The 22,323-nt window shown below is 34.9% G+C and overlaps 2 protein-coding genes across 3 annotated transcripts in view; one reads left to right on the top strand and one right to left on the bottom strand.

Moving 5' to 3' along the window:
* The window catches only part of LOC138695741 (F-box/LRR-repeat protein 2-like), a 101,103-nt gene that overhangs the window by 4,203 nt on the left and 74,577 nt on the right, over nucleotides 1-22,323 (top strand). The gene's annotated exons all lie outside the window — the stretch shown is intronic.
* On the bottom strand, nucleotides 208-21,751 carry LOC138695764 (phytanoyl-CoA dioxygenase, peroxisomal-like). Of its 2 annotated transcripts, none has more exons than XM_069819956.1 (6): nucleotides 21,600-21,751; nucleotides 13,546-13,748; nucleotides 10,595-10,768; nucleotides 3,495-3,668; nucleotides 1,725-1,856; nucleotides 208-407 (listed from the first exon to the last, which is right to left on the bottom strand). In XM_069819956.1, the coding sequence occupies exons 2-6, from the start codon at nucleotides 13,738-13,740 to the stop codon at nucleotides 288-290; spliced, it is 795 nt and encodes a 264-aa protein (XP_069676057.1). In that variant the 5' UTR covers nucleotides 13,741-13,748; nucleotides 21,600-21,751; the 3' UTR covers nucleotides 208-287. The 2 variants fall into 2 exon arrangements, with proteins under 2 accessions (XP_069676057.1, XP_069676048.1); XM_069819947.1 differs by lacking the exon at nucleotides 21,600-21,751 and adding an exon at nucleotides 16,924-17,099.

The raw sequence follows: 22,323 nt of genomic DNA, 5'->3' as shown, positions 1-22,323 counted from the left end.
TATTATTATTATTATTATTATTATTATTATGCAGTAAAGCATGGGAAAAGAATTTGAATTTAAAGACTAATATGCAATGGAAGGGGAAACGAACTGGCCACTCTACCCCATTATCTCATGGCCTAGTTGCCTCATAAGTGGCGCCTTCTTGGTATCACTTATGAAGTTCAGACTTGTCTTCGGACAGTTGACTAAACAACAACACAATAAGATGAATGCGTGCATTTATTACTCGTAATTGGGCGCATTTACGGAATGATACAAAATGATCAATTTTATTATTGTTATCAATGCAAGTGGCGGTTAGCCAGTGTCGCGTCTCTCCGCAGATTTCGTCCCCTAAGAACCATCCCCTGTCCGGGGGACTTGTGTACTTCTTGCAGAGGGTCGTCTTCTGCATTCATGAGCTGAAACAATTAAAGTGAACGTCAGGAACAGTGCTTCATAACTAGACCTGTATGATATCTATCGAATTGAAGACTGGACATGAAAAAGACTGTTGAAAAATTAGTTTTTGAAAAAAAAAAAAAAAAAAAAAAAAAAAAAAAAAAAAAAAAAAAAGTATGTCCCTTGCTCAATCCACTAAAAAATGATGTCTCGTAATTTTATTTAGGCACTGTCTTCTTCCATAGATGTGCAAAACGTATGATATTACATTACTAGTTGCACAAGAAAGCCCGGTTTTTCTCTTGGCATTTACAGCTTTTTTATGTTTTCTTCAATTACTGAATTGTTGCAAGCAGTTCTGATTGGGTGTTTCTATACTTCATGACACCACAATGCCTTATATAAATAGCCCTAAGTAATGATTCAATATAACATTTTTTGCTGAACTCAGTAAGAGAAACTCTGACGGTCTTAACTCCATCAGTATAGATGGATGGATGGATGGATGGATGGATGGATGAACGAACAGATAAATAAATAAATAAATAGATAAATGAGTGAATAAGTGAATAAATAAATAAATGAGTGAATAAACAAGTAAATAAATACATAAAATGAGTAAATTAAGTGAATGAATGAATAAATAAACACATACTGTACCTAATGTTTCTGTGTGTTTTGTGACAACTGTCCAGTCGCAGCTACAGACCAATTATTTAGTCCTGATAGCTCAGCGACGCGAAAGAGGGGAAGTAATAGGAGGAGTGGGAGAGTTCCGGAGTAGAGATAAGGGCGAGCGGTCAGTGAAGGAATGCAGTACGAGTACGGCTTAATTGTACTGGAAACAACACTATACCGCACGCATGACATCCGATCGCTTCGAAGACAAGCAAGTGAATAACCCATACACCCCTTGGCGTAACTAAATGGACTCGCCTGACCTAGGCTCACATCTCCGGCGACTGTCAGGACTAAATAATCGTACTGTACTGTCGGTGATTCAGGAGAAGACGAGCTAGGACTGAGGAGAAAGGCTGGTGGACAGATAACGTTACAGCAGTGCAATACTTGTACTACTAGTAAGCGGAAATAATGTTTCTGCTTACTAGTAGTACAAGTATTACACGTGTTGTCATAACGTTATCTATTCACCATGCTTTCTCCTTAGTCCTAACTCGTCTTCTCCTGAGTCACCGACTATAGTGGTTTTGAAATTGAGAAGTCTGTAAATGAGTCCTTATCACCTATAAATTGATTGGGACCTCAGAATTTATAGCCTATATTTCATTCCTATTTGGAAGGACGGAAGAGAACAGAAATTGAACGTAACACATCACCTGTATGAGGAACATCCTCCTCACGCGGTCCGACTTGTTGAGGTAGCTGCCGTGCAGCAGGAGGTACGAGAACACGATCACGTCGCCCTTCTTGGCGTGGATCGGGGTGGCGCCGGACAGGGGGTACTTTTCCTGTAATACGAGAAATAATGTAACAGTACTCAAAATATCATATTCTTAACAACCTCACGATGCATTTTTACAGAGCAAGTTCAAAGGCCACCGGCGTAGTTCAGGCGGTAGGTACTTTTCTTTCTGACCCGAGGACGTCGGTTTGATTCCCTAATCGGGATTCATTTCCTGGTTGTGTTTTCCCAATTGTAAGACGAATGTAAGATAATCCACGGCGAATCCTCGGTCTCATCTCGCCAAATACCATATCTCTGTCACCAATCGAAGCTAACTGACCTCCTCCTCCTACTCATAATTATTCTTTTTTCCTTTTTTCCCCTAATTTCCTTTTCTAGTTTTCTTTATTTTCTTTATTTTATTTTAAATTCCTTTTTTCCTAAGACTTTTCTTTTTGCGTTCTCTTCTTTCTCGTTTTTCTTTCTTTCCTTATTTATCCCTTTTATCTTGCAACGTCTTAATTCGACCTACACGTGCTGTGCTGATCATACTATTGTACTATTCCTTTAGTTGTGAGATTATATTCATATGTAGTAATTTTTTTTTAAGTTAATACTTGTATACTAGAATGTATTTTCCTGTTTGTGATTATGTATTCAGTCTCTTTTTTATTATACATATATTATTATTATTATTATTATTATTATTATTATTATTATTATTATTATTTTAAAGTTAATACCGTACTGATTGTGTATATGTATTCAATGTCTCTTTTTTACTTTATCATGCTTATTATTATTTTTAAGTTAATATTTGTATACCGGTATGTATTTTTCTGTATGTGATTTGATCCTGGTTGAGTGGAAGAGAAGGCCTGATGGCCTTAACTCTGCCAGTGAAAATAAAACGTTTATTATTATTATTATTATTATTATTATTATTATTATTATTATTATTATTATTATTATTATTATTATTATTATTATTATTATTACATTTGTAGGAAAAAATGAAAGGATTTTGTGGAACGTTTTGTTGTGGCTACCGAGAAAGACAAGCTACGGAACGACGTCACATTCTGAGTCATAACATGGCCAACATTGAACAAGTGGCGTACGCAGTGTCATTATTAAAATTGTTAAAATTTACATTACCGGTATTTTAAATTTTGTGTAACTTATTATTATTATTGTTATTATTATTATTATTATTATTATTATTATTATTATTATGTTACGGTGTATTTATTAATATTAGGGCCTACAGTATGTTCTAATAGAACATAACATATTCATGAATATCCTTATTAACTCTTTGAAACGTAACTTTTTCACAGCCATCCAATTTTTAATAAACAAGTTAAATTTCATATTGTGTCGGCTTCATTTTATTATAAGGACGGCATTAGGCGTTAGGTCTCTCTATAATAAAGATTGCATTGTTATAATTCAAATGTGCCGCAGCACAAGCACAGGATAATATTGAAGGTTGGGTAGGTGGACTATGCCTTATGTTGATGTAGATTTTGTTACTCTGACAGTGAAATTAGAGAAGGGAAAACGATTATGGATTTAAAAAATACAAATCTAAATATGTACGGTAATTTAAAAAAAAAGTTCAAGAGGAGTTCAAACCCGGTAACCTCCTTGCGTACGCCCCTGGTGGGAATCTTTGAGTAAAGTTTCATTTGGAACATACCGGATCTACGTAGTGGTAAGGTTGTCCACTCTTCGGTTCTCCGAAATCTTCCAGGGGCCCAAGCTTGTGAGAGCCTGGATATATGGCCAGACCTCCGTTCTCAGGAGAAGAATCGTCCAGGTTCACGAAGGCGGCAATCATGGAATCCTTTTTGTATGGGAAGTAGTGGTAATCCTAAAATAAAATTTCAGGTTAAAAATCGTGGGGATTGAACCAGGCTTGCTATAAATATAGTGACATCTATTTGAAACGGCGTAATTAAACCGCTAAATTAATGATGTTTCATTGGATGCCCCACTGATAACATTTTTTGTAAAGTTGCTCTGAGTAGAAGTTAACAAAGTTCGTGTGTATTTATCTTATGTTACACAATCATAAAAATAACTGAATCTATCTCCTTGAGGGGAGGGGCACGGGCCTCGCATTGTACTACCCGGAATGGAATAGTGTTGATTCCCTAAGGCCCCCCAGGTTCCCCTGTTGGCCGCCTCCGAACTCCCCTACAGCCTACGGAATCCTTTTACCTTGTATTCCATAAATTATTAATGTTTATTTTTAACTAAAAATGAACATGTCCAAACCATTTCCAATCAATACTGAACAAGTCCACCTCTGTCAATCAAAATTGAACAAGTCCTACAGATTCTTTACAGTAGCTCGAGGGCATTTTGTATAAAACAGAATCTGATTTACAACATTAATTTGTAACTGGCCCCTCAATGTCCTCACAAAATATTACATTCATAGTATTAATGTGAGGGTCTATTTCAGTTTTTTTTTCATATTAGTATTGATGGACTTGTCTGGTTTTGGACGCAAGCTCCACAACTATCACGAAAGAATTAGAAGAAATTCACATTTAAAAGTTGTTGTTATTGAAATAAATGATACATACGAAATAAAATAATGTCAGTTGTTAACAAAAGTTAATATCTTCTCAACGGATGTAGAATTTTTGTTTAGAAAAGTTGTGTCACATTACATTGCGATCCACGATCCAAGGACGAAGAGATTTATTCTGCATCCCGAATTCTTTGGTACTCATTAACGAACAGGAGCCTGTTTGAAATCCTACTATTTGAAAATCGTAGCCAATAGAGCTCCCTTGCCACGTTTGCAATTTTCTTGCTGTTCCGTCATTAAATAAATATAAAATATAAGCTGATTCAGCTTCAGTGAATGCTTCCATAACGTCAGAAATGCTGGTGACTGAGCTTCCAGCAAGGTTAATGACCCTTAGCATTTGCTTACATACTGCAGCCTTAGTTTTCCTTTCCTCAGAACTTTCAGAAGATTCAGAAACAAGTTTCCTAGGTCTGCACCGTCTGTCACTTTTTCCAACAGATGATCGAATGATAACCCTGACATTCTGAAGTAGTGAAAAAAATTATCTTCATGGGCTTGAAGCTCGTGAAAAAAGTGGTCATATGCACTCATTGAATGAGAATCCGATGTATCCAGTATTTTCTATGTTTAACACGTCTTTTTCTAGGACGGAGAAGAAATAATAAAAGTAGTTCTTCCTCGACGTGCATTATTATAATGTGCATGAATAATGACATACCTTTTGCAGTTCGACTGCTGCCGGAACCGATGACACACAACGCCCGTATCGACTGCAGAGTCGCTCATGTCGACTACTTCTGCCGTCGAAAAGCCGCTCATGTAGGCGGCAGACCGACTGCTTTTTGCAGTCGACCTTGGCGGCTAAAAGTCGCTCTGTGTAAGGGCCCTTAGTCAGCTAAGGTCATTAACCTTGCACTAGCATTTTTGACGTTATGGAAGGATTCACTGAAGCTGAATTAGCTTATATTTATTTAATGACGGAACAGCAAGAGAATTGCAAACGTGGCAAGGGAGCTCTATTGGCTATGATTTTCAAACAGACTACTGTTCGTTAATGAGTACCAAAGAATTCGGAATGCAGAATAAATCTCTTCGTCCTTGTATCGTGGATCGCAATGTAATGTGACACAACTTTTCTAAACAAAAATTCTACATCCGTTAAGAAGATATTAACTTTTGTTAACAACTGACATTATTTTATTTCGTATGTATCATTTATTTCAATAACAACAACAACTTTTAAATGTGAATTTCTTCTAATTCTTTCATGATAGTTGTGGAGCTTGCGTCCAAAACCAGACAAGTCAATCAATACTGATATGAAAAAAAAAAAAAAAAAAAAAACTGAAATAGACTCTCACATTAATACTATGGATGTAATATTTTGTGAGGACATTGAGGGGCCACTTACAAATTAATGTTGTAAATCAGATTCTGTTTTACACAAAATGCCCTCGACCTACTGTAAAGAATCTGTAGGACTTGTTCAGTATTGATTGGAAATGGTTTGGACATGTTCATTTTTAGTTAAAAATAAACATTAATAACTTATGGAATACAAGATAAAAGGATTCCGTAGGCTGTAGGGGAGTTCGGAGGCGGCCAACAGGGGAACCTGGGGGGCCTTAGGGACTCAACACTATTCCATTCCTGTTAGTACAATGCGAGGACCGTGCCCCTCCCCTCAAGGAGATAGATTCAGTTATTTTTATGATTGTGTAACATAAGATAAATACACACGAACTTTGTTAACTTCTACTCAGAGCAACTTTACAAAAAATGTTATCAGGGGACATCCAATGAAACATCATTAATTTAGCGGTTTAATTACGCCGTTTCAAATACAGATCTGAACCTCACAAGTGATACCAAGAAGGCACAACTTATGAGGCAACTAGGCCAGGAGATAATAGGATACGGTGGCCAGTTCCTTTCCCCCTCCATTGCATACATCGCCGACTAGTTACATATTACACTAGTCAGACTTCAGATGCATATAAACAATTGTTCTTCCTCTGACACATATCGTGAAGTGAGGTGCACTGCCTGATAATAGATGTACATATCAGCCAGAACCTTAATCGGAGGATATGGTAGTACGATTACTCATAAAACATCAGACCGTATAATACATTTTATAGAAAAACTGTTAGAGTAATGGGAAAAGTAAATAGGACGTTGTTTTACATGTATTGTTCTGAAACAAGGTATAAACATATTTGTACTTATAACCCTAACACTCTGTTTATTGAATCAGTTTGTCCTTGCGTTTAAAATTATGAGTAGCTTACGGTTTTATTTAGGTGTGAGACTAGATTCGCTGCTACAGATTTAAATTTAGTGAGTAATGAATTAATAAGAATAGAATAATAATAAAGATAATAATAATAATAATAGGAATAATAATAATAATGATAATAATAATAATAATAATAATAATAATAATAATAATAATAATAATAAAGACATATAAAGTGTTAGTTGGGAGGCCGGAGGGGAAAAAGACTTTTGGAGAGATCGAGATGAGATGGAAGGATAATATTAAAATGGATTTGAGGGAGGTGGGATATGATGCTAGAGACTAGATTAATCTTGCACAGGATAGGGACCGATAGCCTGCTTATTTGAGGGCGGCAATGTACAGCTGTCAAAAAAAAAAAAAAGTGGCCGCACTCGTGAACAGCGAATATTTTCAAAGTCCACTTCGGGTCGCGGCGATGTTACACGATGCATTTGCAGTTCCGGAACTATGAAAGTGTTCCCTATCTGCGCCTCGTAGACCAGCGGTAGAATGCTTGTTTAATGATTCAAAGGTTGTCGGTTCGGGCCTTCTTGAAGTTTTCATTTTATTTTTTAATCGTTCTTTAGCGATGTAAATGATATTCAAATTATCATTTATATCCAGTTATCGTTCTTTATGGATATCACGTTGTTTATATTTTGTTATCGTTCTTTAGAGATATGAATAAAATTCAAGTCATTTGTATTCTGTTATCGCTTTATAACGATATGAATAATAATTATTATTATTGTATCTCCAATGGGGGTTAGCCCTATTTTACATATGTATGTTAGGGCTATAGTTTTATACACAAAAAAGATAAGCGTAAAGAGAAATGGAAAAGAAAATTAAATTAGCTTACGCGATGTAAACAAAACAAACAATCCGTAAATTAGGCATTGCGATTGCAAAACAAATATCAGGTATCAATTTGAAACATACAAAAACATTAACAACACACATACGTAACACTTCTATAACAAAATATGCAGCTTTCCGTACCATACATCATAAATTAATACACAATAGTCACACAAACACAATCAAACTATAATTACAACATTGCGACGACATCAAGCATCCCATAACTGACTCACATACATAACAAATCAAGCATCTGTTGCAACACATACACTTCAACATAGTAACCACACTTTTAAAAGTTACAAATTTGGCTCCAAGAAGAATAAATAGGACACTGTTACTAACTACTATTTTTCTACAATTTCTTAAATACATCTGTAATAATAAATCTGTGAAATTCCGATATGAATAATATTCACGTTTTTTATATTGTTATCGTTCTTTAGCGATTTAAATAATATTCAAGTTATCATTTATATTGTTTTCCTTCATTAGCATTATAAAATAATATTCAAGTTATTTATATTGTTATTGTTCTTTCGCAATATAAATAATCTGTATTTTATGTAAGTAATTATTATAACACAAATAACCATCTTTCTTTGTAAAATAGGTTATTTTATTTAGATAATTAAATACGTATTATATAATATCTTATATTAATTAAACAAACCGATATTTATCATTTATATTCTGTTATCGTTCTTTAGTGATACTGTATAAATAATATTCAAGTTATTCATATTGTAATCGTTCTTTAGCGATATAAATAACATAAATTTAATATTAGGTTTGGAAAAATCCAGTTGCATAATACTGGTGTTAGTTTTTCTCTTTGTATTATTACATGATACTATCTTGAATCACAATAAAATGAAAAGGAGTAACGAGTAATTGAACCTGAGACGTTGACATCTAAATTCCGACGTTCGTCCGCTGAGCTACGAGGGCAAAAGTGTGGAAACATTTTCGGAAAAATTGGCCCAATCACACTCTAAGATTTTCTGATGATTCGTAGAAGCTAGCCAGGATGCGGGGGGCAAAGGCTAATTGAGATTTCCCGGTCTCTGATCGGGTCAAACATCCTGATAGAATTAATATTTAACCCTTGCCGTGACTTTCGGTGAAGTCCGGAGGGCCCAATTAGTCAAATCCACTCTCCTCATCTCCACGCTTGGGCCCCCTGGAATTTAATAAGATGCGAAAGAGATAGTGGTGTGCGGAAAGCAACAGGAAGTTACCGCATTTATCCTTCCCAAGAAGAACTGCTAACATGAACAAAGGAAACTTTTCATAGAAGAAGAAGGATCTTCTGCGGATCTCTGGAAAAAGAACTAAGGAAGAGACTAGTGAAGTGCTTTGTGTGGAGTGTGGCCTTTTATGGGGAAGGAACATGGACATTACGACGAAATGAAGAGAAACGAATTGAAGCATTTGAAATGTGGATGTGGAGAAGAACGGTGCGTGTGAAGTGGACAGACAGAATAAGAAATAAAATTGTGTTTGAAAAAGTGAGTGAAGAAAGAATGATGCTGAAACTGATTAGAAAGAGAAAAAGGAATTGATTGGGTCTCTGGTTGAAAAGAATAATAGACGACATTAGGATATGTGGATCATATGCGGAGACTAAGAGGAAGGCAGAAAATAGGAAAGATTGGAGATTGTTGGGTTTGCAATGAAAGACCTGCCCATGGACAGAACATTTATGTATGTATGTTCAGAATGCCTGGAATATCGTGTCTAAGAACAGTCGCTATTTGCAAAGACTAGTCAATTCCATGCCCACTCGACTGCAAGATGATCGAGATAAGAGGAAGATAGACTAAATATTGAATTGTGACTTTTTGTTTTGTTTTTTGAACGCTTAACTGTTTGAATGTTTTAAGGCCGACGCCAGTAGCCTAAATTGGTTATGTTTATGCCACGAAAGATATTTTTATTGGGAATAAAATCTTTTTTCTTTCCATTTGCAGCCACAATACCATAATGATAAAGTCATGGCATAATACATTAATGAACCTGATGTTAATTACTAAAATAATCGTAAAAGAGAAAGGAGCCATTATGTATAGTTTGTCTCTCTCAAAAACAGAACGAAAAAAGAACATAAAAAGCACGAGGTTGTATTCGAACGCAGGACCTCATGAATAAGAGGCCTGAACGCTACCATTACGCTATTGAATAACACATAGAATACTTCAATTATAACTGTAGATATCAGGCAACGTGGTCCAACAACATGTAACATCGCCTGTCTCCGAATTGTAGCGAAGATACCCGAAGGGAACTTTATTTCAGGAGAGCGGCCACTTTTTCTTTTGACAGCTGTACCTGCAGGTTCCTTAAAAGCCATAAGTAAGTAAGTAAGTACAGATGCCTCAAACTAGGTAGCTGCCTGGAGAGGGGAAGTAGTAGAGCTAACGGAGGGGGCCCACCTAGGCTCCTATACCCAGGTATAGTCATATTATCTGAAAAGTTGACCTTTTGACAATGTATTCAAGATGTACCCTCCCTATGCAGCCTTTTCAACTGTTATTAGAACTGAGCTGTACTGTTCTAGTCCACAGTGCACAGCAGTAGGCTGACAGTGGTAGGGGAGAAGTGCTCTATGCTCCTGCGTGAACGAGACAGCTTGCTAGTTTGAGGCATCTGTAAGTAAGTAAGTAAGTAAGTAGTAAGTAAGTAATAGATAATAAAGAGTTGCGCTTCTCGGCCCGTTCCGCCCGTCACTCTTCTGAGAATTTGAACCAGCATAAGTACCGGGACAAGTCAGTTAAACTTTTTAAATTTCCATTTGAAACAATTTTGATAAAAATAATTATTTGCATTATTGTGACAAGATTATTTCACATACAAATATAATTGCTAAGAGAGTAAACACTTTTTCCTCGTGGTATTAAAACGTCAATTCAGTTAAAGTAAGAAATGTATTTATTTATTCATTTATTCGTTTATTCGTTTGTTGGTTTATTTACCTATTTATTGTGATTGCGTAGTACATTTTCATGAATTCACTAGAAAATAAAACTGCAATCTGTTAACGGAATGGAATCTTTAACAAATCTTTAACGTTGAAAAGGCTTCGTTATTGTGATGAATAGCAACCAACCTGATGTACGAGAAACGGAGAGCCCTTAGACGGAGGTTTCAGGTGCGCTTTCGTGTGATGGAGCAGGATGTTCGGGGTGTCCATGATGTCCTCCAAGGCGTCAAGCAGTTTCTTGTTGGTGATGAGGCGCGTGAACACTGCAGAGTGGAACTGCAGGTTGTGGATCGACAGCACCTGAACCAGAAAGTAAAATGGAAACAAATTCATTCATTCATAGTGTTCTGCCCAAGGGCAGGTCTTTCACTGCAAACCCAGCTTTCTCTAGTCTTTCCTATATTCAGCTTTCCTTTTAGTCTCCGCATATGATCCATATATCTTATTGTCTCTATTATCCGATATCTTCTTCTGCCCCGTTCACCATTCCTTCCAGTGCATCCTTCAGGAGGCAGTTTCTTCTCAGTCAGTGACCCAGCCAATGCTTGTTCTCTTCCTGATCAGTTTCAGCATTATTCTTCCTTCAGATTAGCCTACAAATATTTGTCTGTGATTTACGTAATGTGGTTACAGTTGGCGTCAGCGTTTTTGGCGTGTGTCCTGATATATAGTGCCCAGTTTGTGAGCATTTTGCTAGTGCAGCTGAGAACGGTACCACTTCCTATACACGTCACATCAGCCATTTGACAAACACAGTTGTCAGACTGACTGCGGCAAATGTAAAACACTCACACGTAACGTTCTCATTACTTATTTCACATGCTAAAAACGGTGACGCGGACTGTACCTCAGTACTCCTCAAAATATTGTACAGTAGGTATATTCATTTGAAAATCATTCAGTTATTAATGTAATAATAGATTGTGTTATACGAGTACTATTGTTACTAAAGGGATTTTGACGAAGATGACTATTTTCACGATGATGATGATGATGATGATGATGATGTTGATGGTGTGTAAGAAGTCGACAACTGCGGCGATGTTTCCGGAGACAACTACATTTATGAAGATAACGAAGATGATGATAATTAGTAAGACGACGAAGAGGGTGGTAATTACGGACACCACGACGCAGTTTACTAAGACGACGAAGAAGACGACGGTGATTAATAATGAGACGAGGATTAAGGAAGAACAATTAATAAGAAGACGAATAAGACGATTAATGACATAACGAATGAGAGGAAGGAGACGATTAATATAATAAGACGAGAATTAATAATGAGACGAGATATAAGACGACGATTAATAATAAAATTACTAAGACGACGGTGATTAATGAGACAACAATTATTAACGAGACGAAGAAGACGGTGATTAATAGTAGTTAATGAGATTTTGGAAACTGGTGTTAATAATGAGACGAGAAATAAGATGACGTTTAGTAATAATACAGCTAAGAAGACGACGGTGAATAATAATGAGATTGCGAAGACGATGGCGATTAATGAAGCGATGAAGACGATTAATAATTAGACGAAGATTAATAACGAGATTATGAAGACAACGATTAATAATGAGATGACGGAGAAAATCAGTAAATAGACGAAGAAAGAAACAACGGTGATTAATAATCAAATGTTGCAGAAGGTGATGATTAATGAGACGACAAAGGCGACGATTAATAATGAGACGACAAAGGCGACGATTAATAATGAGACGACAAAGGCTATGATTAATAATGAGACGACAAAGGCGACGATTAATAATGAGACGACAAAGGCTACGATTAATAATGAGACGACAAAGGCGACGATTAATAATCGGACGACGAAGGCGATTAATAATGAAACGACGATTAATAATAATAATACAGCGAATACGATTAATAATGAATTGACGAAGACGATTAGTAATAGGAAGACAAAGACGATTAATGAGATGAAGATGATTAATAATGAAACGACGAAGACAACTAATGAGGCAACAGAGACGATTAATAGTGACATGGCGAAGACGATTGATAAAACGGAAAAGACGACGATTAATAATGAGACGAAGAAAACGATTAATAATAAAACGACGAAGACTATTAATGATGGGACAACGAAGACGATTAATAGTGAAATAACGAAGAGGATTGTTAATAAGAAGACGATTAATAATGAGAACGAATACTATTAATAATGAAATGACGAAGACGATTAGTAATAGGAAGACAAAGGCGACCATTAATAATATGAAAATGATTAATAATGAAACAACGAAAACAGTAAAATGAGGCAACAAAGGCGAGTAATAGTGAAATGGCGAAGACTATTAATAAGACGAGAAAGACGACAATTAATAATGAGACGAAGAAAACGATTAACAATAAAACGATGAAGACTATTAATGATGGGACAACGAAGATGATTAATAGTCAAATGATGAGTATTGTTAATAAGACGACAAAGACGACGATTAATAATGAGACAACGAATACGATTAATATGAAATTACGAATACGATTATTAAGAGGACGACAAAGACGACCATTAATGAGATGAAGATGGTTAATAATGAAACGCGAAGACAATAAAATGAGGCAACAGAGACGATTAATAGTGAAATGGCGAAGACGATTACTAATAAGACGGAAAGACAATTAATAACGAGACGACGATTAATAATAAAATGATGAAGATTAATAATGAGACGACTAAAAAGGCGATTAATAATAAGGCGATAATTAATAAGGCGACAAAACGGGTTAATAATAATGAGTCGACTAAGAGAGTGATTAATAATGTGACGGAAAAACGAGATTATTAATAGTGACACGACGAAGACGATTTGTAGTGACGAACATCTCATTATTAGTGAGACCAAAGCTTCATAAATATCTTTCAAGAAATAATTTTATTCATGTAATAAAATTCACTAGTGATTAGAATACAAGGGTTACATTTTTAATTGCTTTTTATTATATTGGTTATTATAATCATGTTTATGTTATTGCCGGAGAAGCCCATATTCAGAGCTCGACTCTAGTTTCAGAATAAGAAAATAATAATCAGTGTTGTCAATACCTACCTCTACTTCTTCATCATTGGCAGCATCCTTCATTTCTTTGCCCTTCCACGTTGCGTTTAGTCCAATACTTTTCTTCCTCGCAAACAGATCATCGTATTCATCAGATATCTCTTTGAATTCCTCTTCGGTAAAGATATTTTCCAGCTTTATGAATCCGTTGTCCTTATAGAACTGCACTTGCTCTTTTGTTAACATCCTGAAAACTGAATAATTGATTTCTTTTAAGAGTAAGCAAAGGAATTTTTTAGTGCTACTTAAAATTCCTGTGCATCAGAGCTTTAAAAATAGCGTTACAGCAGTCAATAATGTCATAAATGTTCGTTAAATTTTATGTCATATGTTTTTCACATATTCAATATTATTTTAAAGCATTTTCTTTTTCTTTTTGAAAATGTACGCCCTGTTACTATTCCACCATATTTAACCATCCCTTTCCCTTGAAACCATAGCTTTAAAATGGTGTTACACCAGCCAATAATACCATAAATACGGATTAAATTTTATGCAATATATGTTTCTCATATTAAAAGTATATGTTAAAGCAATTTTATTAATTCACTGGTTTTTCACTATATTAAAACCATCATCTCCCCTTGAGATTGTGTACAGAATGAAGAAATATGAGAAATTAAATTTATCTTTTATCACATTTCAGCAACCATTTTTAGGGCGTATTTTGGATGTTTTCAGTGTCCGTTTGCCTTTCTAAGTTTAACATTTTAAGTGCTTACATGTCCGAGTTATACTCATCACCAATTGAACCGAATCTAGGTAAACTTGCATTTGATACAGCATCACTAAATAAGCAATAAAATTGAAAACTTAATGTAAAATGAATCAAACACCTTTTGCGCAAGGCGTTCAAAGTGAACGCAGATCTCAGCGCTATTGCTCCTTGAATTCTGTTTGACTGGAAGATGTCGGCTTTAACAAGAAAGATCGTCTTAACCGATATATTGGCATTCTATACAGTAGCTGACCTGCGCATTGTATGATCGAGATTGGACTACACACTTAGTTCCGCCTCTCTTTAGTATCAGGGTATCAGTTAACCGGGGATATGAATGTTCCTCCATTACTTTTACTGTATGAAGGGTACCTACTCGTGCACAGTGTGTTCGTCTTCTGACTGAATGTCCGTTTACGTGTTTAATGCACATTGGACATGTCCGTTTACGTGTTTAATGCACATTGGACCTCTGCTGAATAAAAAAATGACCGTTCATCCAGCAGAATGCCATTACTTCTGATATTATGCTATGCTCCATATCTAAATAACGAAGCAATTGCGACAATATTTTCATGTAGCCATTTATGTTTATTTTTAACCATGAAGTGTCCTATCATTGTTTATAGCATGTAATTAAGATACGTTCTATATATTGAAAACATTTCCATTCTATAAAATTCCAGCGTTTGCCATTTTGCTTTCTAACCTGAACATCTAGATCAGTGTTTCCCAAAGTGGGAGGTACTGTCCGCCAGAAGGCTTTTCTGGTTTTCAAGGAGGCAGTAAATAGTATTGCAGGAGGAATTATTCTTACAAGAAGAGGCTCCTGCACATTCCAGCCGACCAATAATTCAGTATCTCAATGAAACCTGTCCTGAGAGTTGTATCGATAGTGGAAATGTCATTTCTTAGCCACCAAGCTCACCCGACTTCACGCCAATGGATTATTAATCTCTGAATTTACTATAACTTGCACTGTTCGCGTTCTTCATGGTTTCGATTGGTTTTCTTCAAAACCATTGATGTACTTCGGTACATCGAAATAACATTGAGAATAAGACATGTTTATACAGGATGTCAAGAAAAGCATTCAATATTTTGAGAGGTAGTATTAATCGAAAGAAGAAAGATATTTTAATAAGCATAGACCCTAAAATTAATATCTTCTGATATGTGAGCACTTGTTCATCAGCATCATAGGGGATGCTCAATGTGATTTATATTTAAAAAAAGAACATTTAATATTCTGAGATGTGGTAGTATTCAATCAAAACAAAACAAAAAGTCTAGTAAACTTGAGTCCTAAAATTAATAAAAAAAGTAAATCCATGGTACTACAGCCCGTGAAGGGCCAAGACCGACCAGCCGGCTGCTGGCCTCACATCCACATGCCGAAGCAGAGGTGGACGGTCATCCAACCAGAATGGAGGTATCGTGTGGTTAGCACGATGATCCCCTCCCAGCCGTTATAGCTGGTTTACGAAACCGGATTTTCGCTACCTATCGTAGCTCCTCAAGTGCATAACGATGCTGGGTAGGAACCGGTTCCATACACTGGCCGAAATTTCATGAGAAAATTTCTTCCCCCATGAGGACTCGAACCAGCCTAAAATTAATATATTCTGAAATATTGTGAGCATTATAGGAGATGCTTAATGTAATTACCGTTGAAAGAAAAAAAGCATTCACTATTCTGAAAGGTGATAGTATTAATAAACACAAGAAAAAAATCTAATATGTATAACTCCTAAAATTAAATTTTGTACGAAAGAAGGGCTTTGAACTTGGTCTTGTTATCTATTTGCTTGTTTCTTTTTGGGTATAAAGTATCTTATCGGAAATGCAATAAACAAAAGGGTAACAAGAACAAGATGCGATTTCGTAAGACGTAGGGCAGAAGGATGCATTACAGTGAATGGAAATCCTCTGTGATGCTGATGATCAACTACTCATCTCGAAAGATATTAGTTTTAGAAACCATGGTTGTTAGGCTTTTTTCTTCTTTTGATGACTACTACCACCTCTCAGAATATCGAATGCTCTTTTTAATGGAAAGTACATTGACCATATGCTATGATGTTAATGAACAAGTACTCATATCTCGAAAGATATTAATCTTAGGACCCATGATCATTAGACTTATTTTTTGTCTTGTTTTGATGAATACTACTATCTCTCTAAATATTGAATGATTTTTAACACTCTGTATATAATATTTTCCCTTTAGAATCACCCATATCATCATCCCTCAACGTATGGTCCTTTCCTCCAGAATCACTCTGTATAGTTGATTATTAAGTGAAATACACTACATAGTTAATGAAAATACATTTATATTTTATTACCGCAATTCTAGTACAGATATTTCATGCAGTCATTGAGATTTGCTTTTATTCCTTGCAATTTTTTTAATTTGCATTAGTCTACACTTAGTTTGAAATTACTGGCATAAAAATGTGCAGTTATCCTCAGATATTGAAGCGCCCTATAAATAATGGCATAATTTGTTTTTTTTTATTATCTAGACGATTAGACATTTTACTAAAAAGAAAGCTTAAGTTACCAAAAAGCACTCATGCTAGACCTTTAAAACATAGGTACCGGTACACTGAATATTAAAATGTTTATGAGTTGCTATGTAAATTTACCGTGTATGTCGTCTTACAATCACGTATTCTTCTTGTTCAGGCAGTCACAGACAGAACACTGCTTTCTTCTCGATTGTTTGTTGTTAATAACGTAATATCTGAAAAGTATAGCCTATAAGCATAGTCAATATGCCCTTCGCTTTTCGTTTAATCTCGGTGACAAGATAGCATTGGCCTTGATGAGAGAGTGGAATCTGTGCCGTATCTCAGATGTGTAGGCGGATGGCACCCCCCACTGCACCAGCCGCGTCTGCTGGTATGGTATTACCCTTTCCGAAAATATTTACCTCTTCCAATAACCAAATATCAGCGTATTGTATTTGTCTAAGGAGGGTTATTTTAGTCACAGCGGAGTTTTCTCGAAGTTCATCTTTGGGATTTCTTTCATCCAATGGGGGATTTTAAAATATCAGAATTACGAAAACGAGAATAACTTGTCTCTTTTTCGTAATAACAGAAAATTATCTTTCCGTCTGTAGTGAAACCTTCGTCTCCACCAATCCACTCCTTCATTAGCATACTGAACGCTTTTCTTTTGAGCAGTACTGGAGTGTTCAAAAAAGATTAATCAGATTTTTGTTTCTTAAATCATTTGGTTACTATCCCTCCTGGAATAATGAAAGTAGTATTTCGTACCCATCTCTTTTGTCTCTCTTTAATTTTGAAAGTTTGCAACACAGAAGAAATAATATTGATATAAAATGCCTCCATAATTTATTAACAAGTTCTGTAAATAGTCATCTACTGTCCAGGATAGCAATACATCTACCAAGAGAGAGCTGTAGGACCAGTAAAACATTTAATATAAACTATGCTAGGGCATGTTATTATAAGTATCCTCCACTTCTTAGAATCTGTTCCTTCTATAATAAACTGAGCAATATTGACATCTTTCAGGATAGAACCACACTCTTGAGAGAAATAAATACCGGTAGCGTTGAAAACACTCCATAAGCATTTTGCAAATAAATAGGTCTTAACTGGTTTGCATATTGTATTTTTGGTCTTCTTTCTTAAATTATTTAATATCAATTATCATGACGAACTCACTCCTAATTCTGACTTAACGTAGGTCTAGTCCCTCATCAGTTATCGTATTATTGTTACTAATCTGTGACTAGTTATTTGCATTTCATCACTGGCTCTATTACTTTAATATAATCTAAGTTTTCTTCATACTGTAAATACTTTTGTTTTTGTTTACCGAGATTTACATGTAATATTTGCTTAATATCTTTTGTTGAAGCAGTATTGGATTGTAACTGTTTAAGTTAAAATACTATTATTATATGTATTACTACTGTTATTTTCATTTTATCTACTCTGTAATTACATTGTTGAGTGGATTAAATAAATAAATAAATAAATAAATAAATAAATAAATAAATAAATAAATAAATAAATAAATAAATAAATAAATAAATAAATAAGTAAGTAAATAAGTAAATAAATAAATAAATAAATAAGTAAATAAGTAAATAAATAAATAAATAAGTAAGTAAATAAGTAAATAAGTAAATAAATAAATAAATAAATAAATAAATAAATAAATAAATAAATAAATAAATAAATAAATAAACTGAAGTGTCCGGAAAATCACTAAATAGTAGTTAACAAAGTAGAGTAGAGATAAACATGGCGTTAGGTTGGCGTTTTTTTCTCAGTTTTGTACTGTTACTCGAAGCACATCGTCACTTTCAATCTGCTTGGTGGTACGGTATGCTAACACCTCTGTGATCCCAAAAGCAGTGTTGCTAATTTAGCGATTCTGTCGTTAAATCTGGCGATTTTAAATTTATTTTAACGTTTTTTCCGCTTAATTAAGAACTTAGCGACTTTTTGAACACGCTCTAGCAACAAATATACTTTCTCTATTGATAATAAGGAATCTAGCGACTTTTTAACTACTATTTAGTGATTTTCCGGACACAAAGATACTGCCCGAACGAAAAGCGTTCAGTATGTTAATGAAGGAGTGGATTGGTGGAGACGCTAGATTCCCTATTACCAATAGAGAAAGTATACATTGCTGAAGAGGCTGCTTCGTTACGAGCGCGCACATCTGCAAGAATGCTGCCTCAATAATAGCATGGTGGAGATCACAAACAATAGCTGGTAATAAAACAATTATACACTTTCATGACTTGTAAAAGCTTGCCTCAATACTTGTATAATTCTCTCGTCAACTAGCTTAATGTTCGTAGAACGAACAGTATGTGTCTATCTTCACCAAGGACAAGATAAACTTTTCTTCGTGTTTTCCCTAGACTGTTGAGAAATCAGTTACTTATCACTTTGCACTTATAATGACATAACAAGTAATTCAGTTCTCTATTGGCTGCATACATAACAGTTCTTATCTGGAATATATGTTTAGTATCTACAGTACATTGCTCTTAAGTAAATAAACACTGATAGACTATGTTTAATGTGAAGTTGCGTGTTTTTGTTGAGAACTTTGCGTAGTTAAGCAAGTCAGGGTATGAATATATTTTAGAGATAACTCACAAAATTTCTTTAAGAGAGAAGATGGCCATTTTTTTTAGAAAAAAAAACTGTTTACATCGGCCAAATTTTATTAATAGAATCGTTCTCCAAATTCATGTTTTAGTTATAGTTCACAATTAAAAACAGGTTTTCGTGACAAAAAAAAAATCGAAATTTTACAGTCTTTTTCTACACTTTAAATTTCACTGTATTTACTCACTCTCAAATACTATAGGCCTAGGCTCAAACAAATTTCATGTTAAGAATTTGAACTTTTTACTGCATTTTCTGAAAAAGTGTGGTTAACAAAACTACAGAGCCTATTTGGGAGGGGGTAAAATAAATATTTTGAAAAAAAAAAAATACTATCCGGACACTGACAAAAATTATTTTCGTTTTTAATTGACTGTATTAACTTTTTTCGGGTCATCCATACATTTAAAATTACAATTATGGCTCTGCTGTTAAATTAAATGCATGACAAAGATGCTGTACAATTTATTCAGACCTGTAACTTATATTTTGTGGGGGTGGATACATTTTGAAAACAATCAACATTGCTTTAAACTTTCAATAACTAAGAAAATATTAAATTAATACTAATGTAACCTGGGGCCATTAATATCAATAACAATAGGTTGCCGTATGCAAAAAATTAAGTCTCTAACTTAAAAATTGTAGAACATAGAAATTTCACCATTTCATCCCTTAATATTGCTATCCACTCTTTCAAATTCTTACGTTGCCATTATTTTAAGATAAACTGTTTTTGAAGACATTTAAACGCTCGAAGACTTGCTCCGTATTACTAGCCCATTTCAATTACTTAGCATTTCATTTATACTAAACTGATGTTTATTGACAAAGTGCAGCCGCGGCTCGAGACAGCCTTGTAGTTGATACAGCATCGTTAAATAATATCGCCTAAAACTGCTGCTACTACTACTACTACTACTACTACTACTACTACTACTACTACTACTACTACTACTACTACTACTACTACATTAATTATTACGCACGATTGGCATAATATGATTTATGAATGATGAATAATATGATATAGGAATGATTATTTTTCTGTCGTCTGATGCAGGACATTTGTTATTCTCACAATATCCAATGGGAAATTAAATATAGGGTACAGGGGCTATTTTAATAATTTCAACTTTGTTGGGAATTTATCCGGAAAATATATGCAGTAATTTCAATGTTAATATGTAGTATATATAGTATATATATCGCCTTTCTCGATATGGAATGGGGATGCAATAAATTTAAAATTATTTAAGTTATCCAATTATTCGATTTACCTTCCACATAATAAATACCTAACATCGAGCGGGGCTATTTGAATAATGGATGGGGCTATTTGGATAAGAGAAAAAACACACAATAATTGTGTCATTTTCATGAAACTGTTATTAGAAAACATGATAAGTTTAAAAAAAGAATAGCAATACATAATTATTGAGAAAAAATGAAAAATGATTTGCACCCACGCAATATTCGTGGTACCAGTCTTGCACTTCTGGCACTGAATCCATTCTTTCTTTTCACCTTCAGATTTTACGAGGTATCATTTTCCCTGACAGAATCCACATTTCCACTCAGGATCTTCATGTTCAGAGTCAGTCACAGGTACAGAGTCATCTAGGCCGGAATCATTTTAATGCCACTGGCCTATTATAAACTATTCATATTCAATTCACCCTAAGGTGTTAATATACACTACACTCAATTTAAAATAAAAGTATATTAATTGAATTAGAAACTTCATCTTATACCCTAAAATGACAAAGATGTAATGCGTAATTTAATCCTGCTGTAAAATATAAGATTGATTAATTAATTACTAATTATTCTATTTTATCTACATTAGAAGTGCTCTATGTGTTTACAAGAAAAAAGAGAAAAAATTAGCGTATATCAAAACATAATTTTGACTATTCAAAAAGCCCCGCTCTCTGTTATTCAAATATCTCGCGTGACATATTTAACTTCATGAACACGTAGTTACCCAAAATGCGCATAGATTGCAGCACGAGTTGCAAGGCTAGTGGAGGAAAGATTAATTAGCACATGTGTATGCCATTCACATTCCATGCATTTCAATGTTCGCTGCTAAAGCTTATCGAACACCGAGAGCATTTTACAAGCTCTACAATCAATACACCAGAACCACCTACCTTCGGTACTGCAAATCAGTCTTGACGAATCTTTTGAAGGCAACAATTAAAATAGATTTCTTCACTGCACAGAAAAGACTTGCACTAACAACATCCACCCACAAAATGGCTTCTCCTTCTTTTTTACTTCATTGCACATGCGCAAAAGCTTAACATTATTCAAATAGCCCCCTATTCGAATAACCCCGCTGTACCCTACCTTATTAAAGTTATCATCGTTATCATTATCGTGTCTTACCCTTATTATTGTTCTAAATTTATTCATCTCATCCTTTTCCATGCCACCATTTTCTTGCAGTTAATAAGGCCAAGTCTTAAAGAGTCACTCAGTACCTTATATTATTATAATATATTTACCGTATAAGAGTGCCAAGCGGTCCTCGGTTCGACTCTCGGCGTAGGCAATGGAATAGATTTATCTTCCGTTCACGGGACCGGGTATTTGTTCTTGTCATGTGCTGTCCTGTGTTATTTCAGCGGTGGTCCTGCGCTGTGTTGACCACACGTCCAGGGAGGACGGCAATGTGTGTCTGTCTAGTGTGGGTCCATTATACCCCCTACACCGCATTGGTTTGTAAAGGCCCATTCACAATGAAAATTAAACATAACCGTAACATAAACACAGAAGTTTGCGCCCAGGCTACCAAATGAGATAATTCACAATGATTCACATAAGCATTGACATAACATTACCGTAAGACGTTAACATGAAAGTTTGCAAACT

This window comes from Periplaneta americana, chromosome 1, assembly GCF_040183065.1.
Source record: "Periplaneta americana isolate PAMFEO1 chromosome 1, P.americana_PAMFEO1_priV1, whole genome shotgun sequence".
Taxonomy (NCBI): Eukaryota; Metazoa; Arthropoda; class Insecta; order Blattodea; family Blattidae; genus Periplaneta; species Periplaneta americana.
The sequence above is the reverse complement of the archived record's forward strand: the minus strand, read 5'-3'. Positions and strand labels throughout refer to the sequence as shown.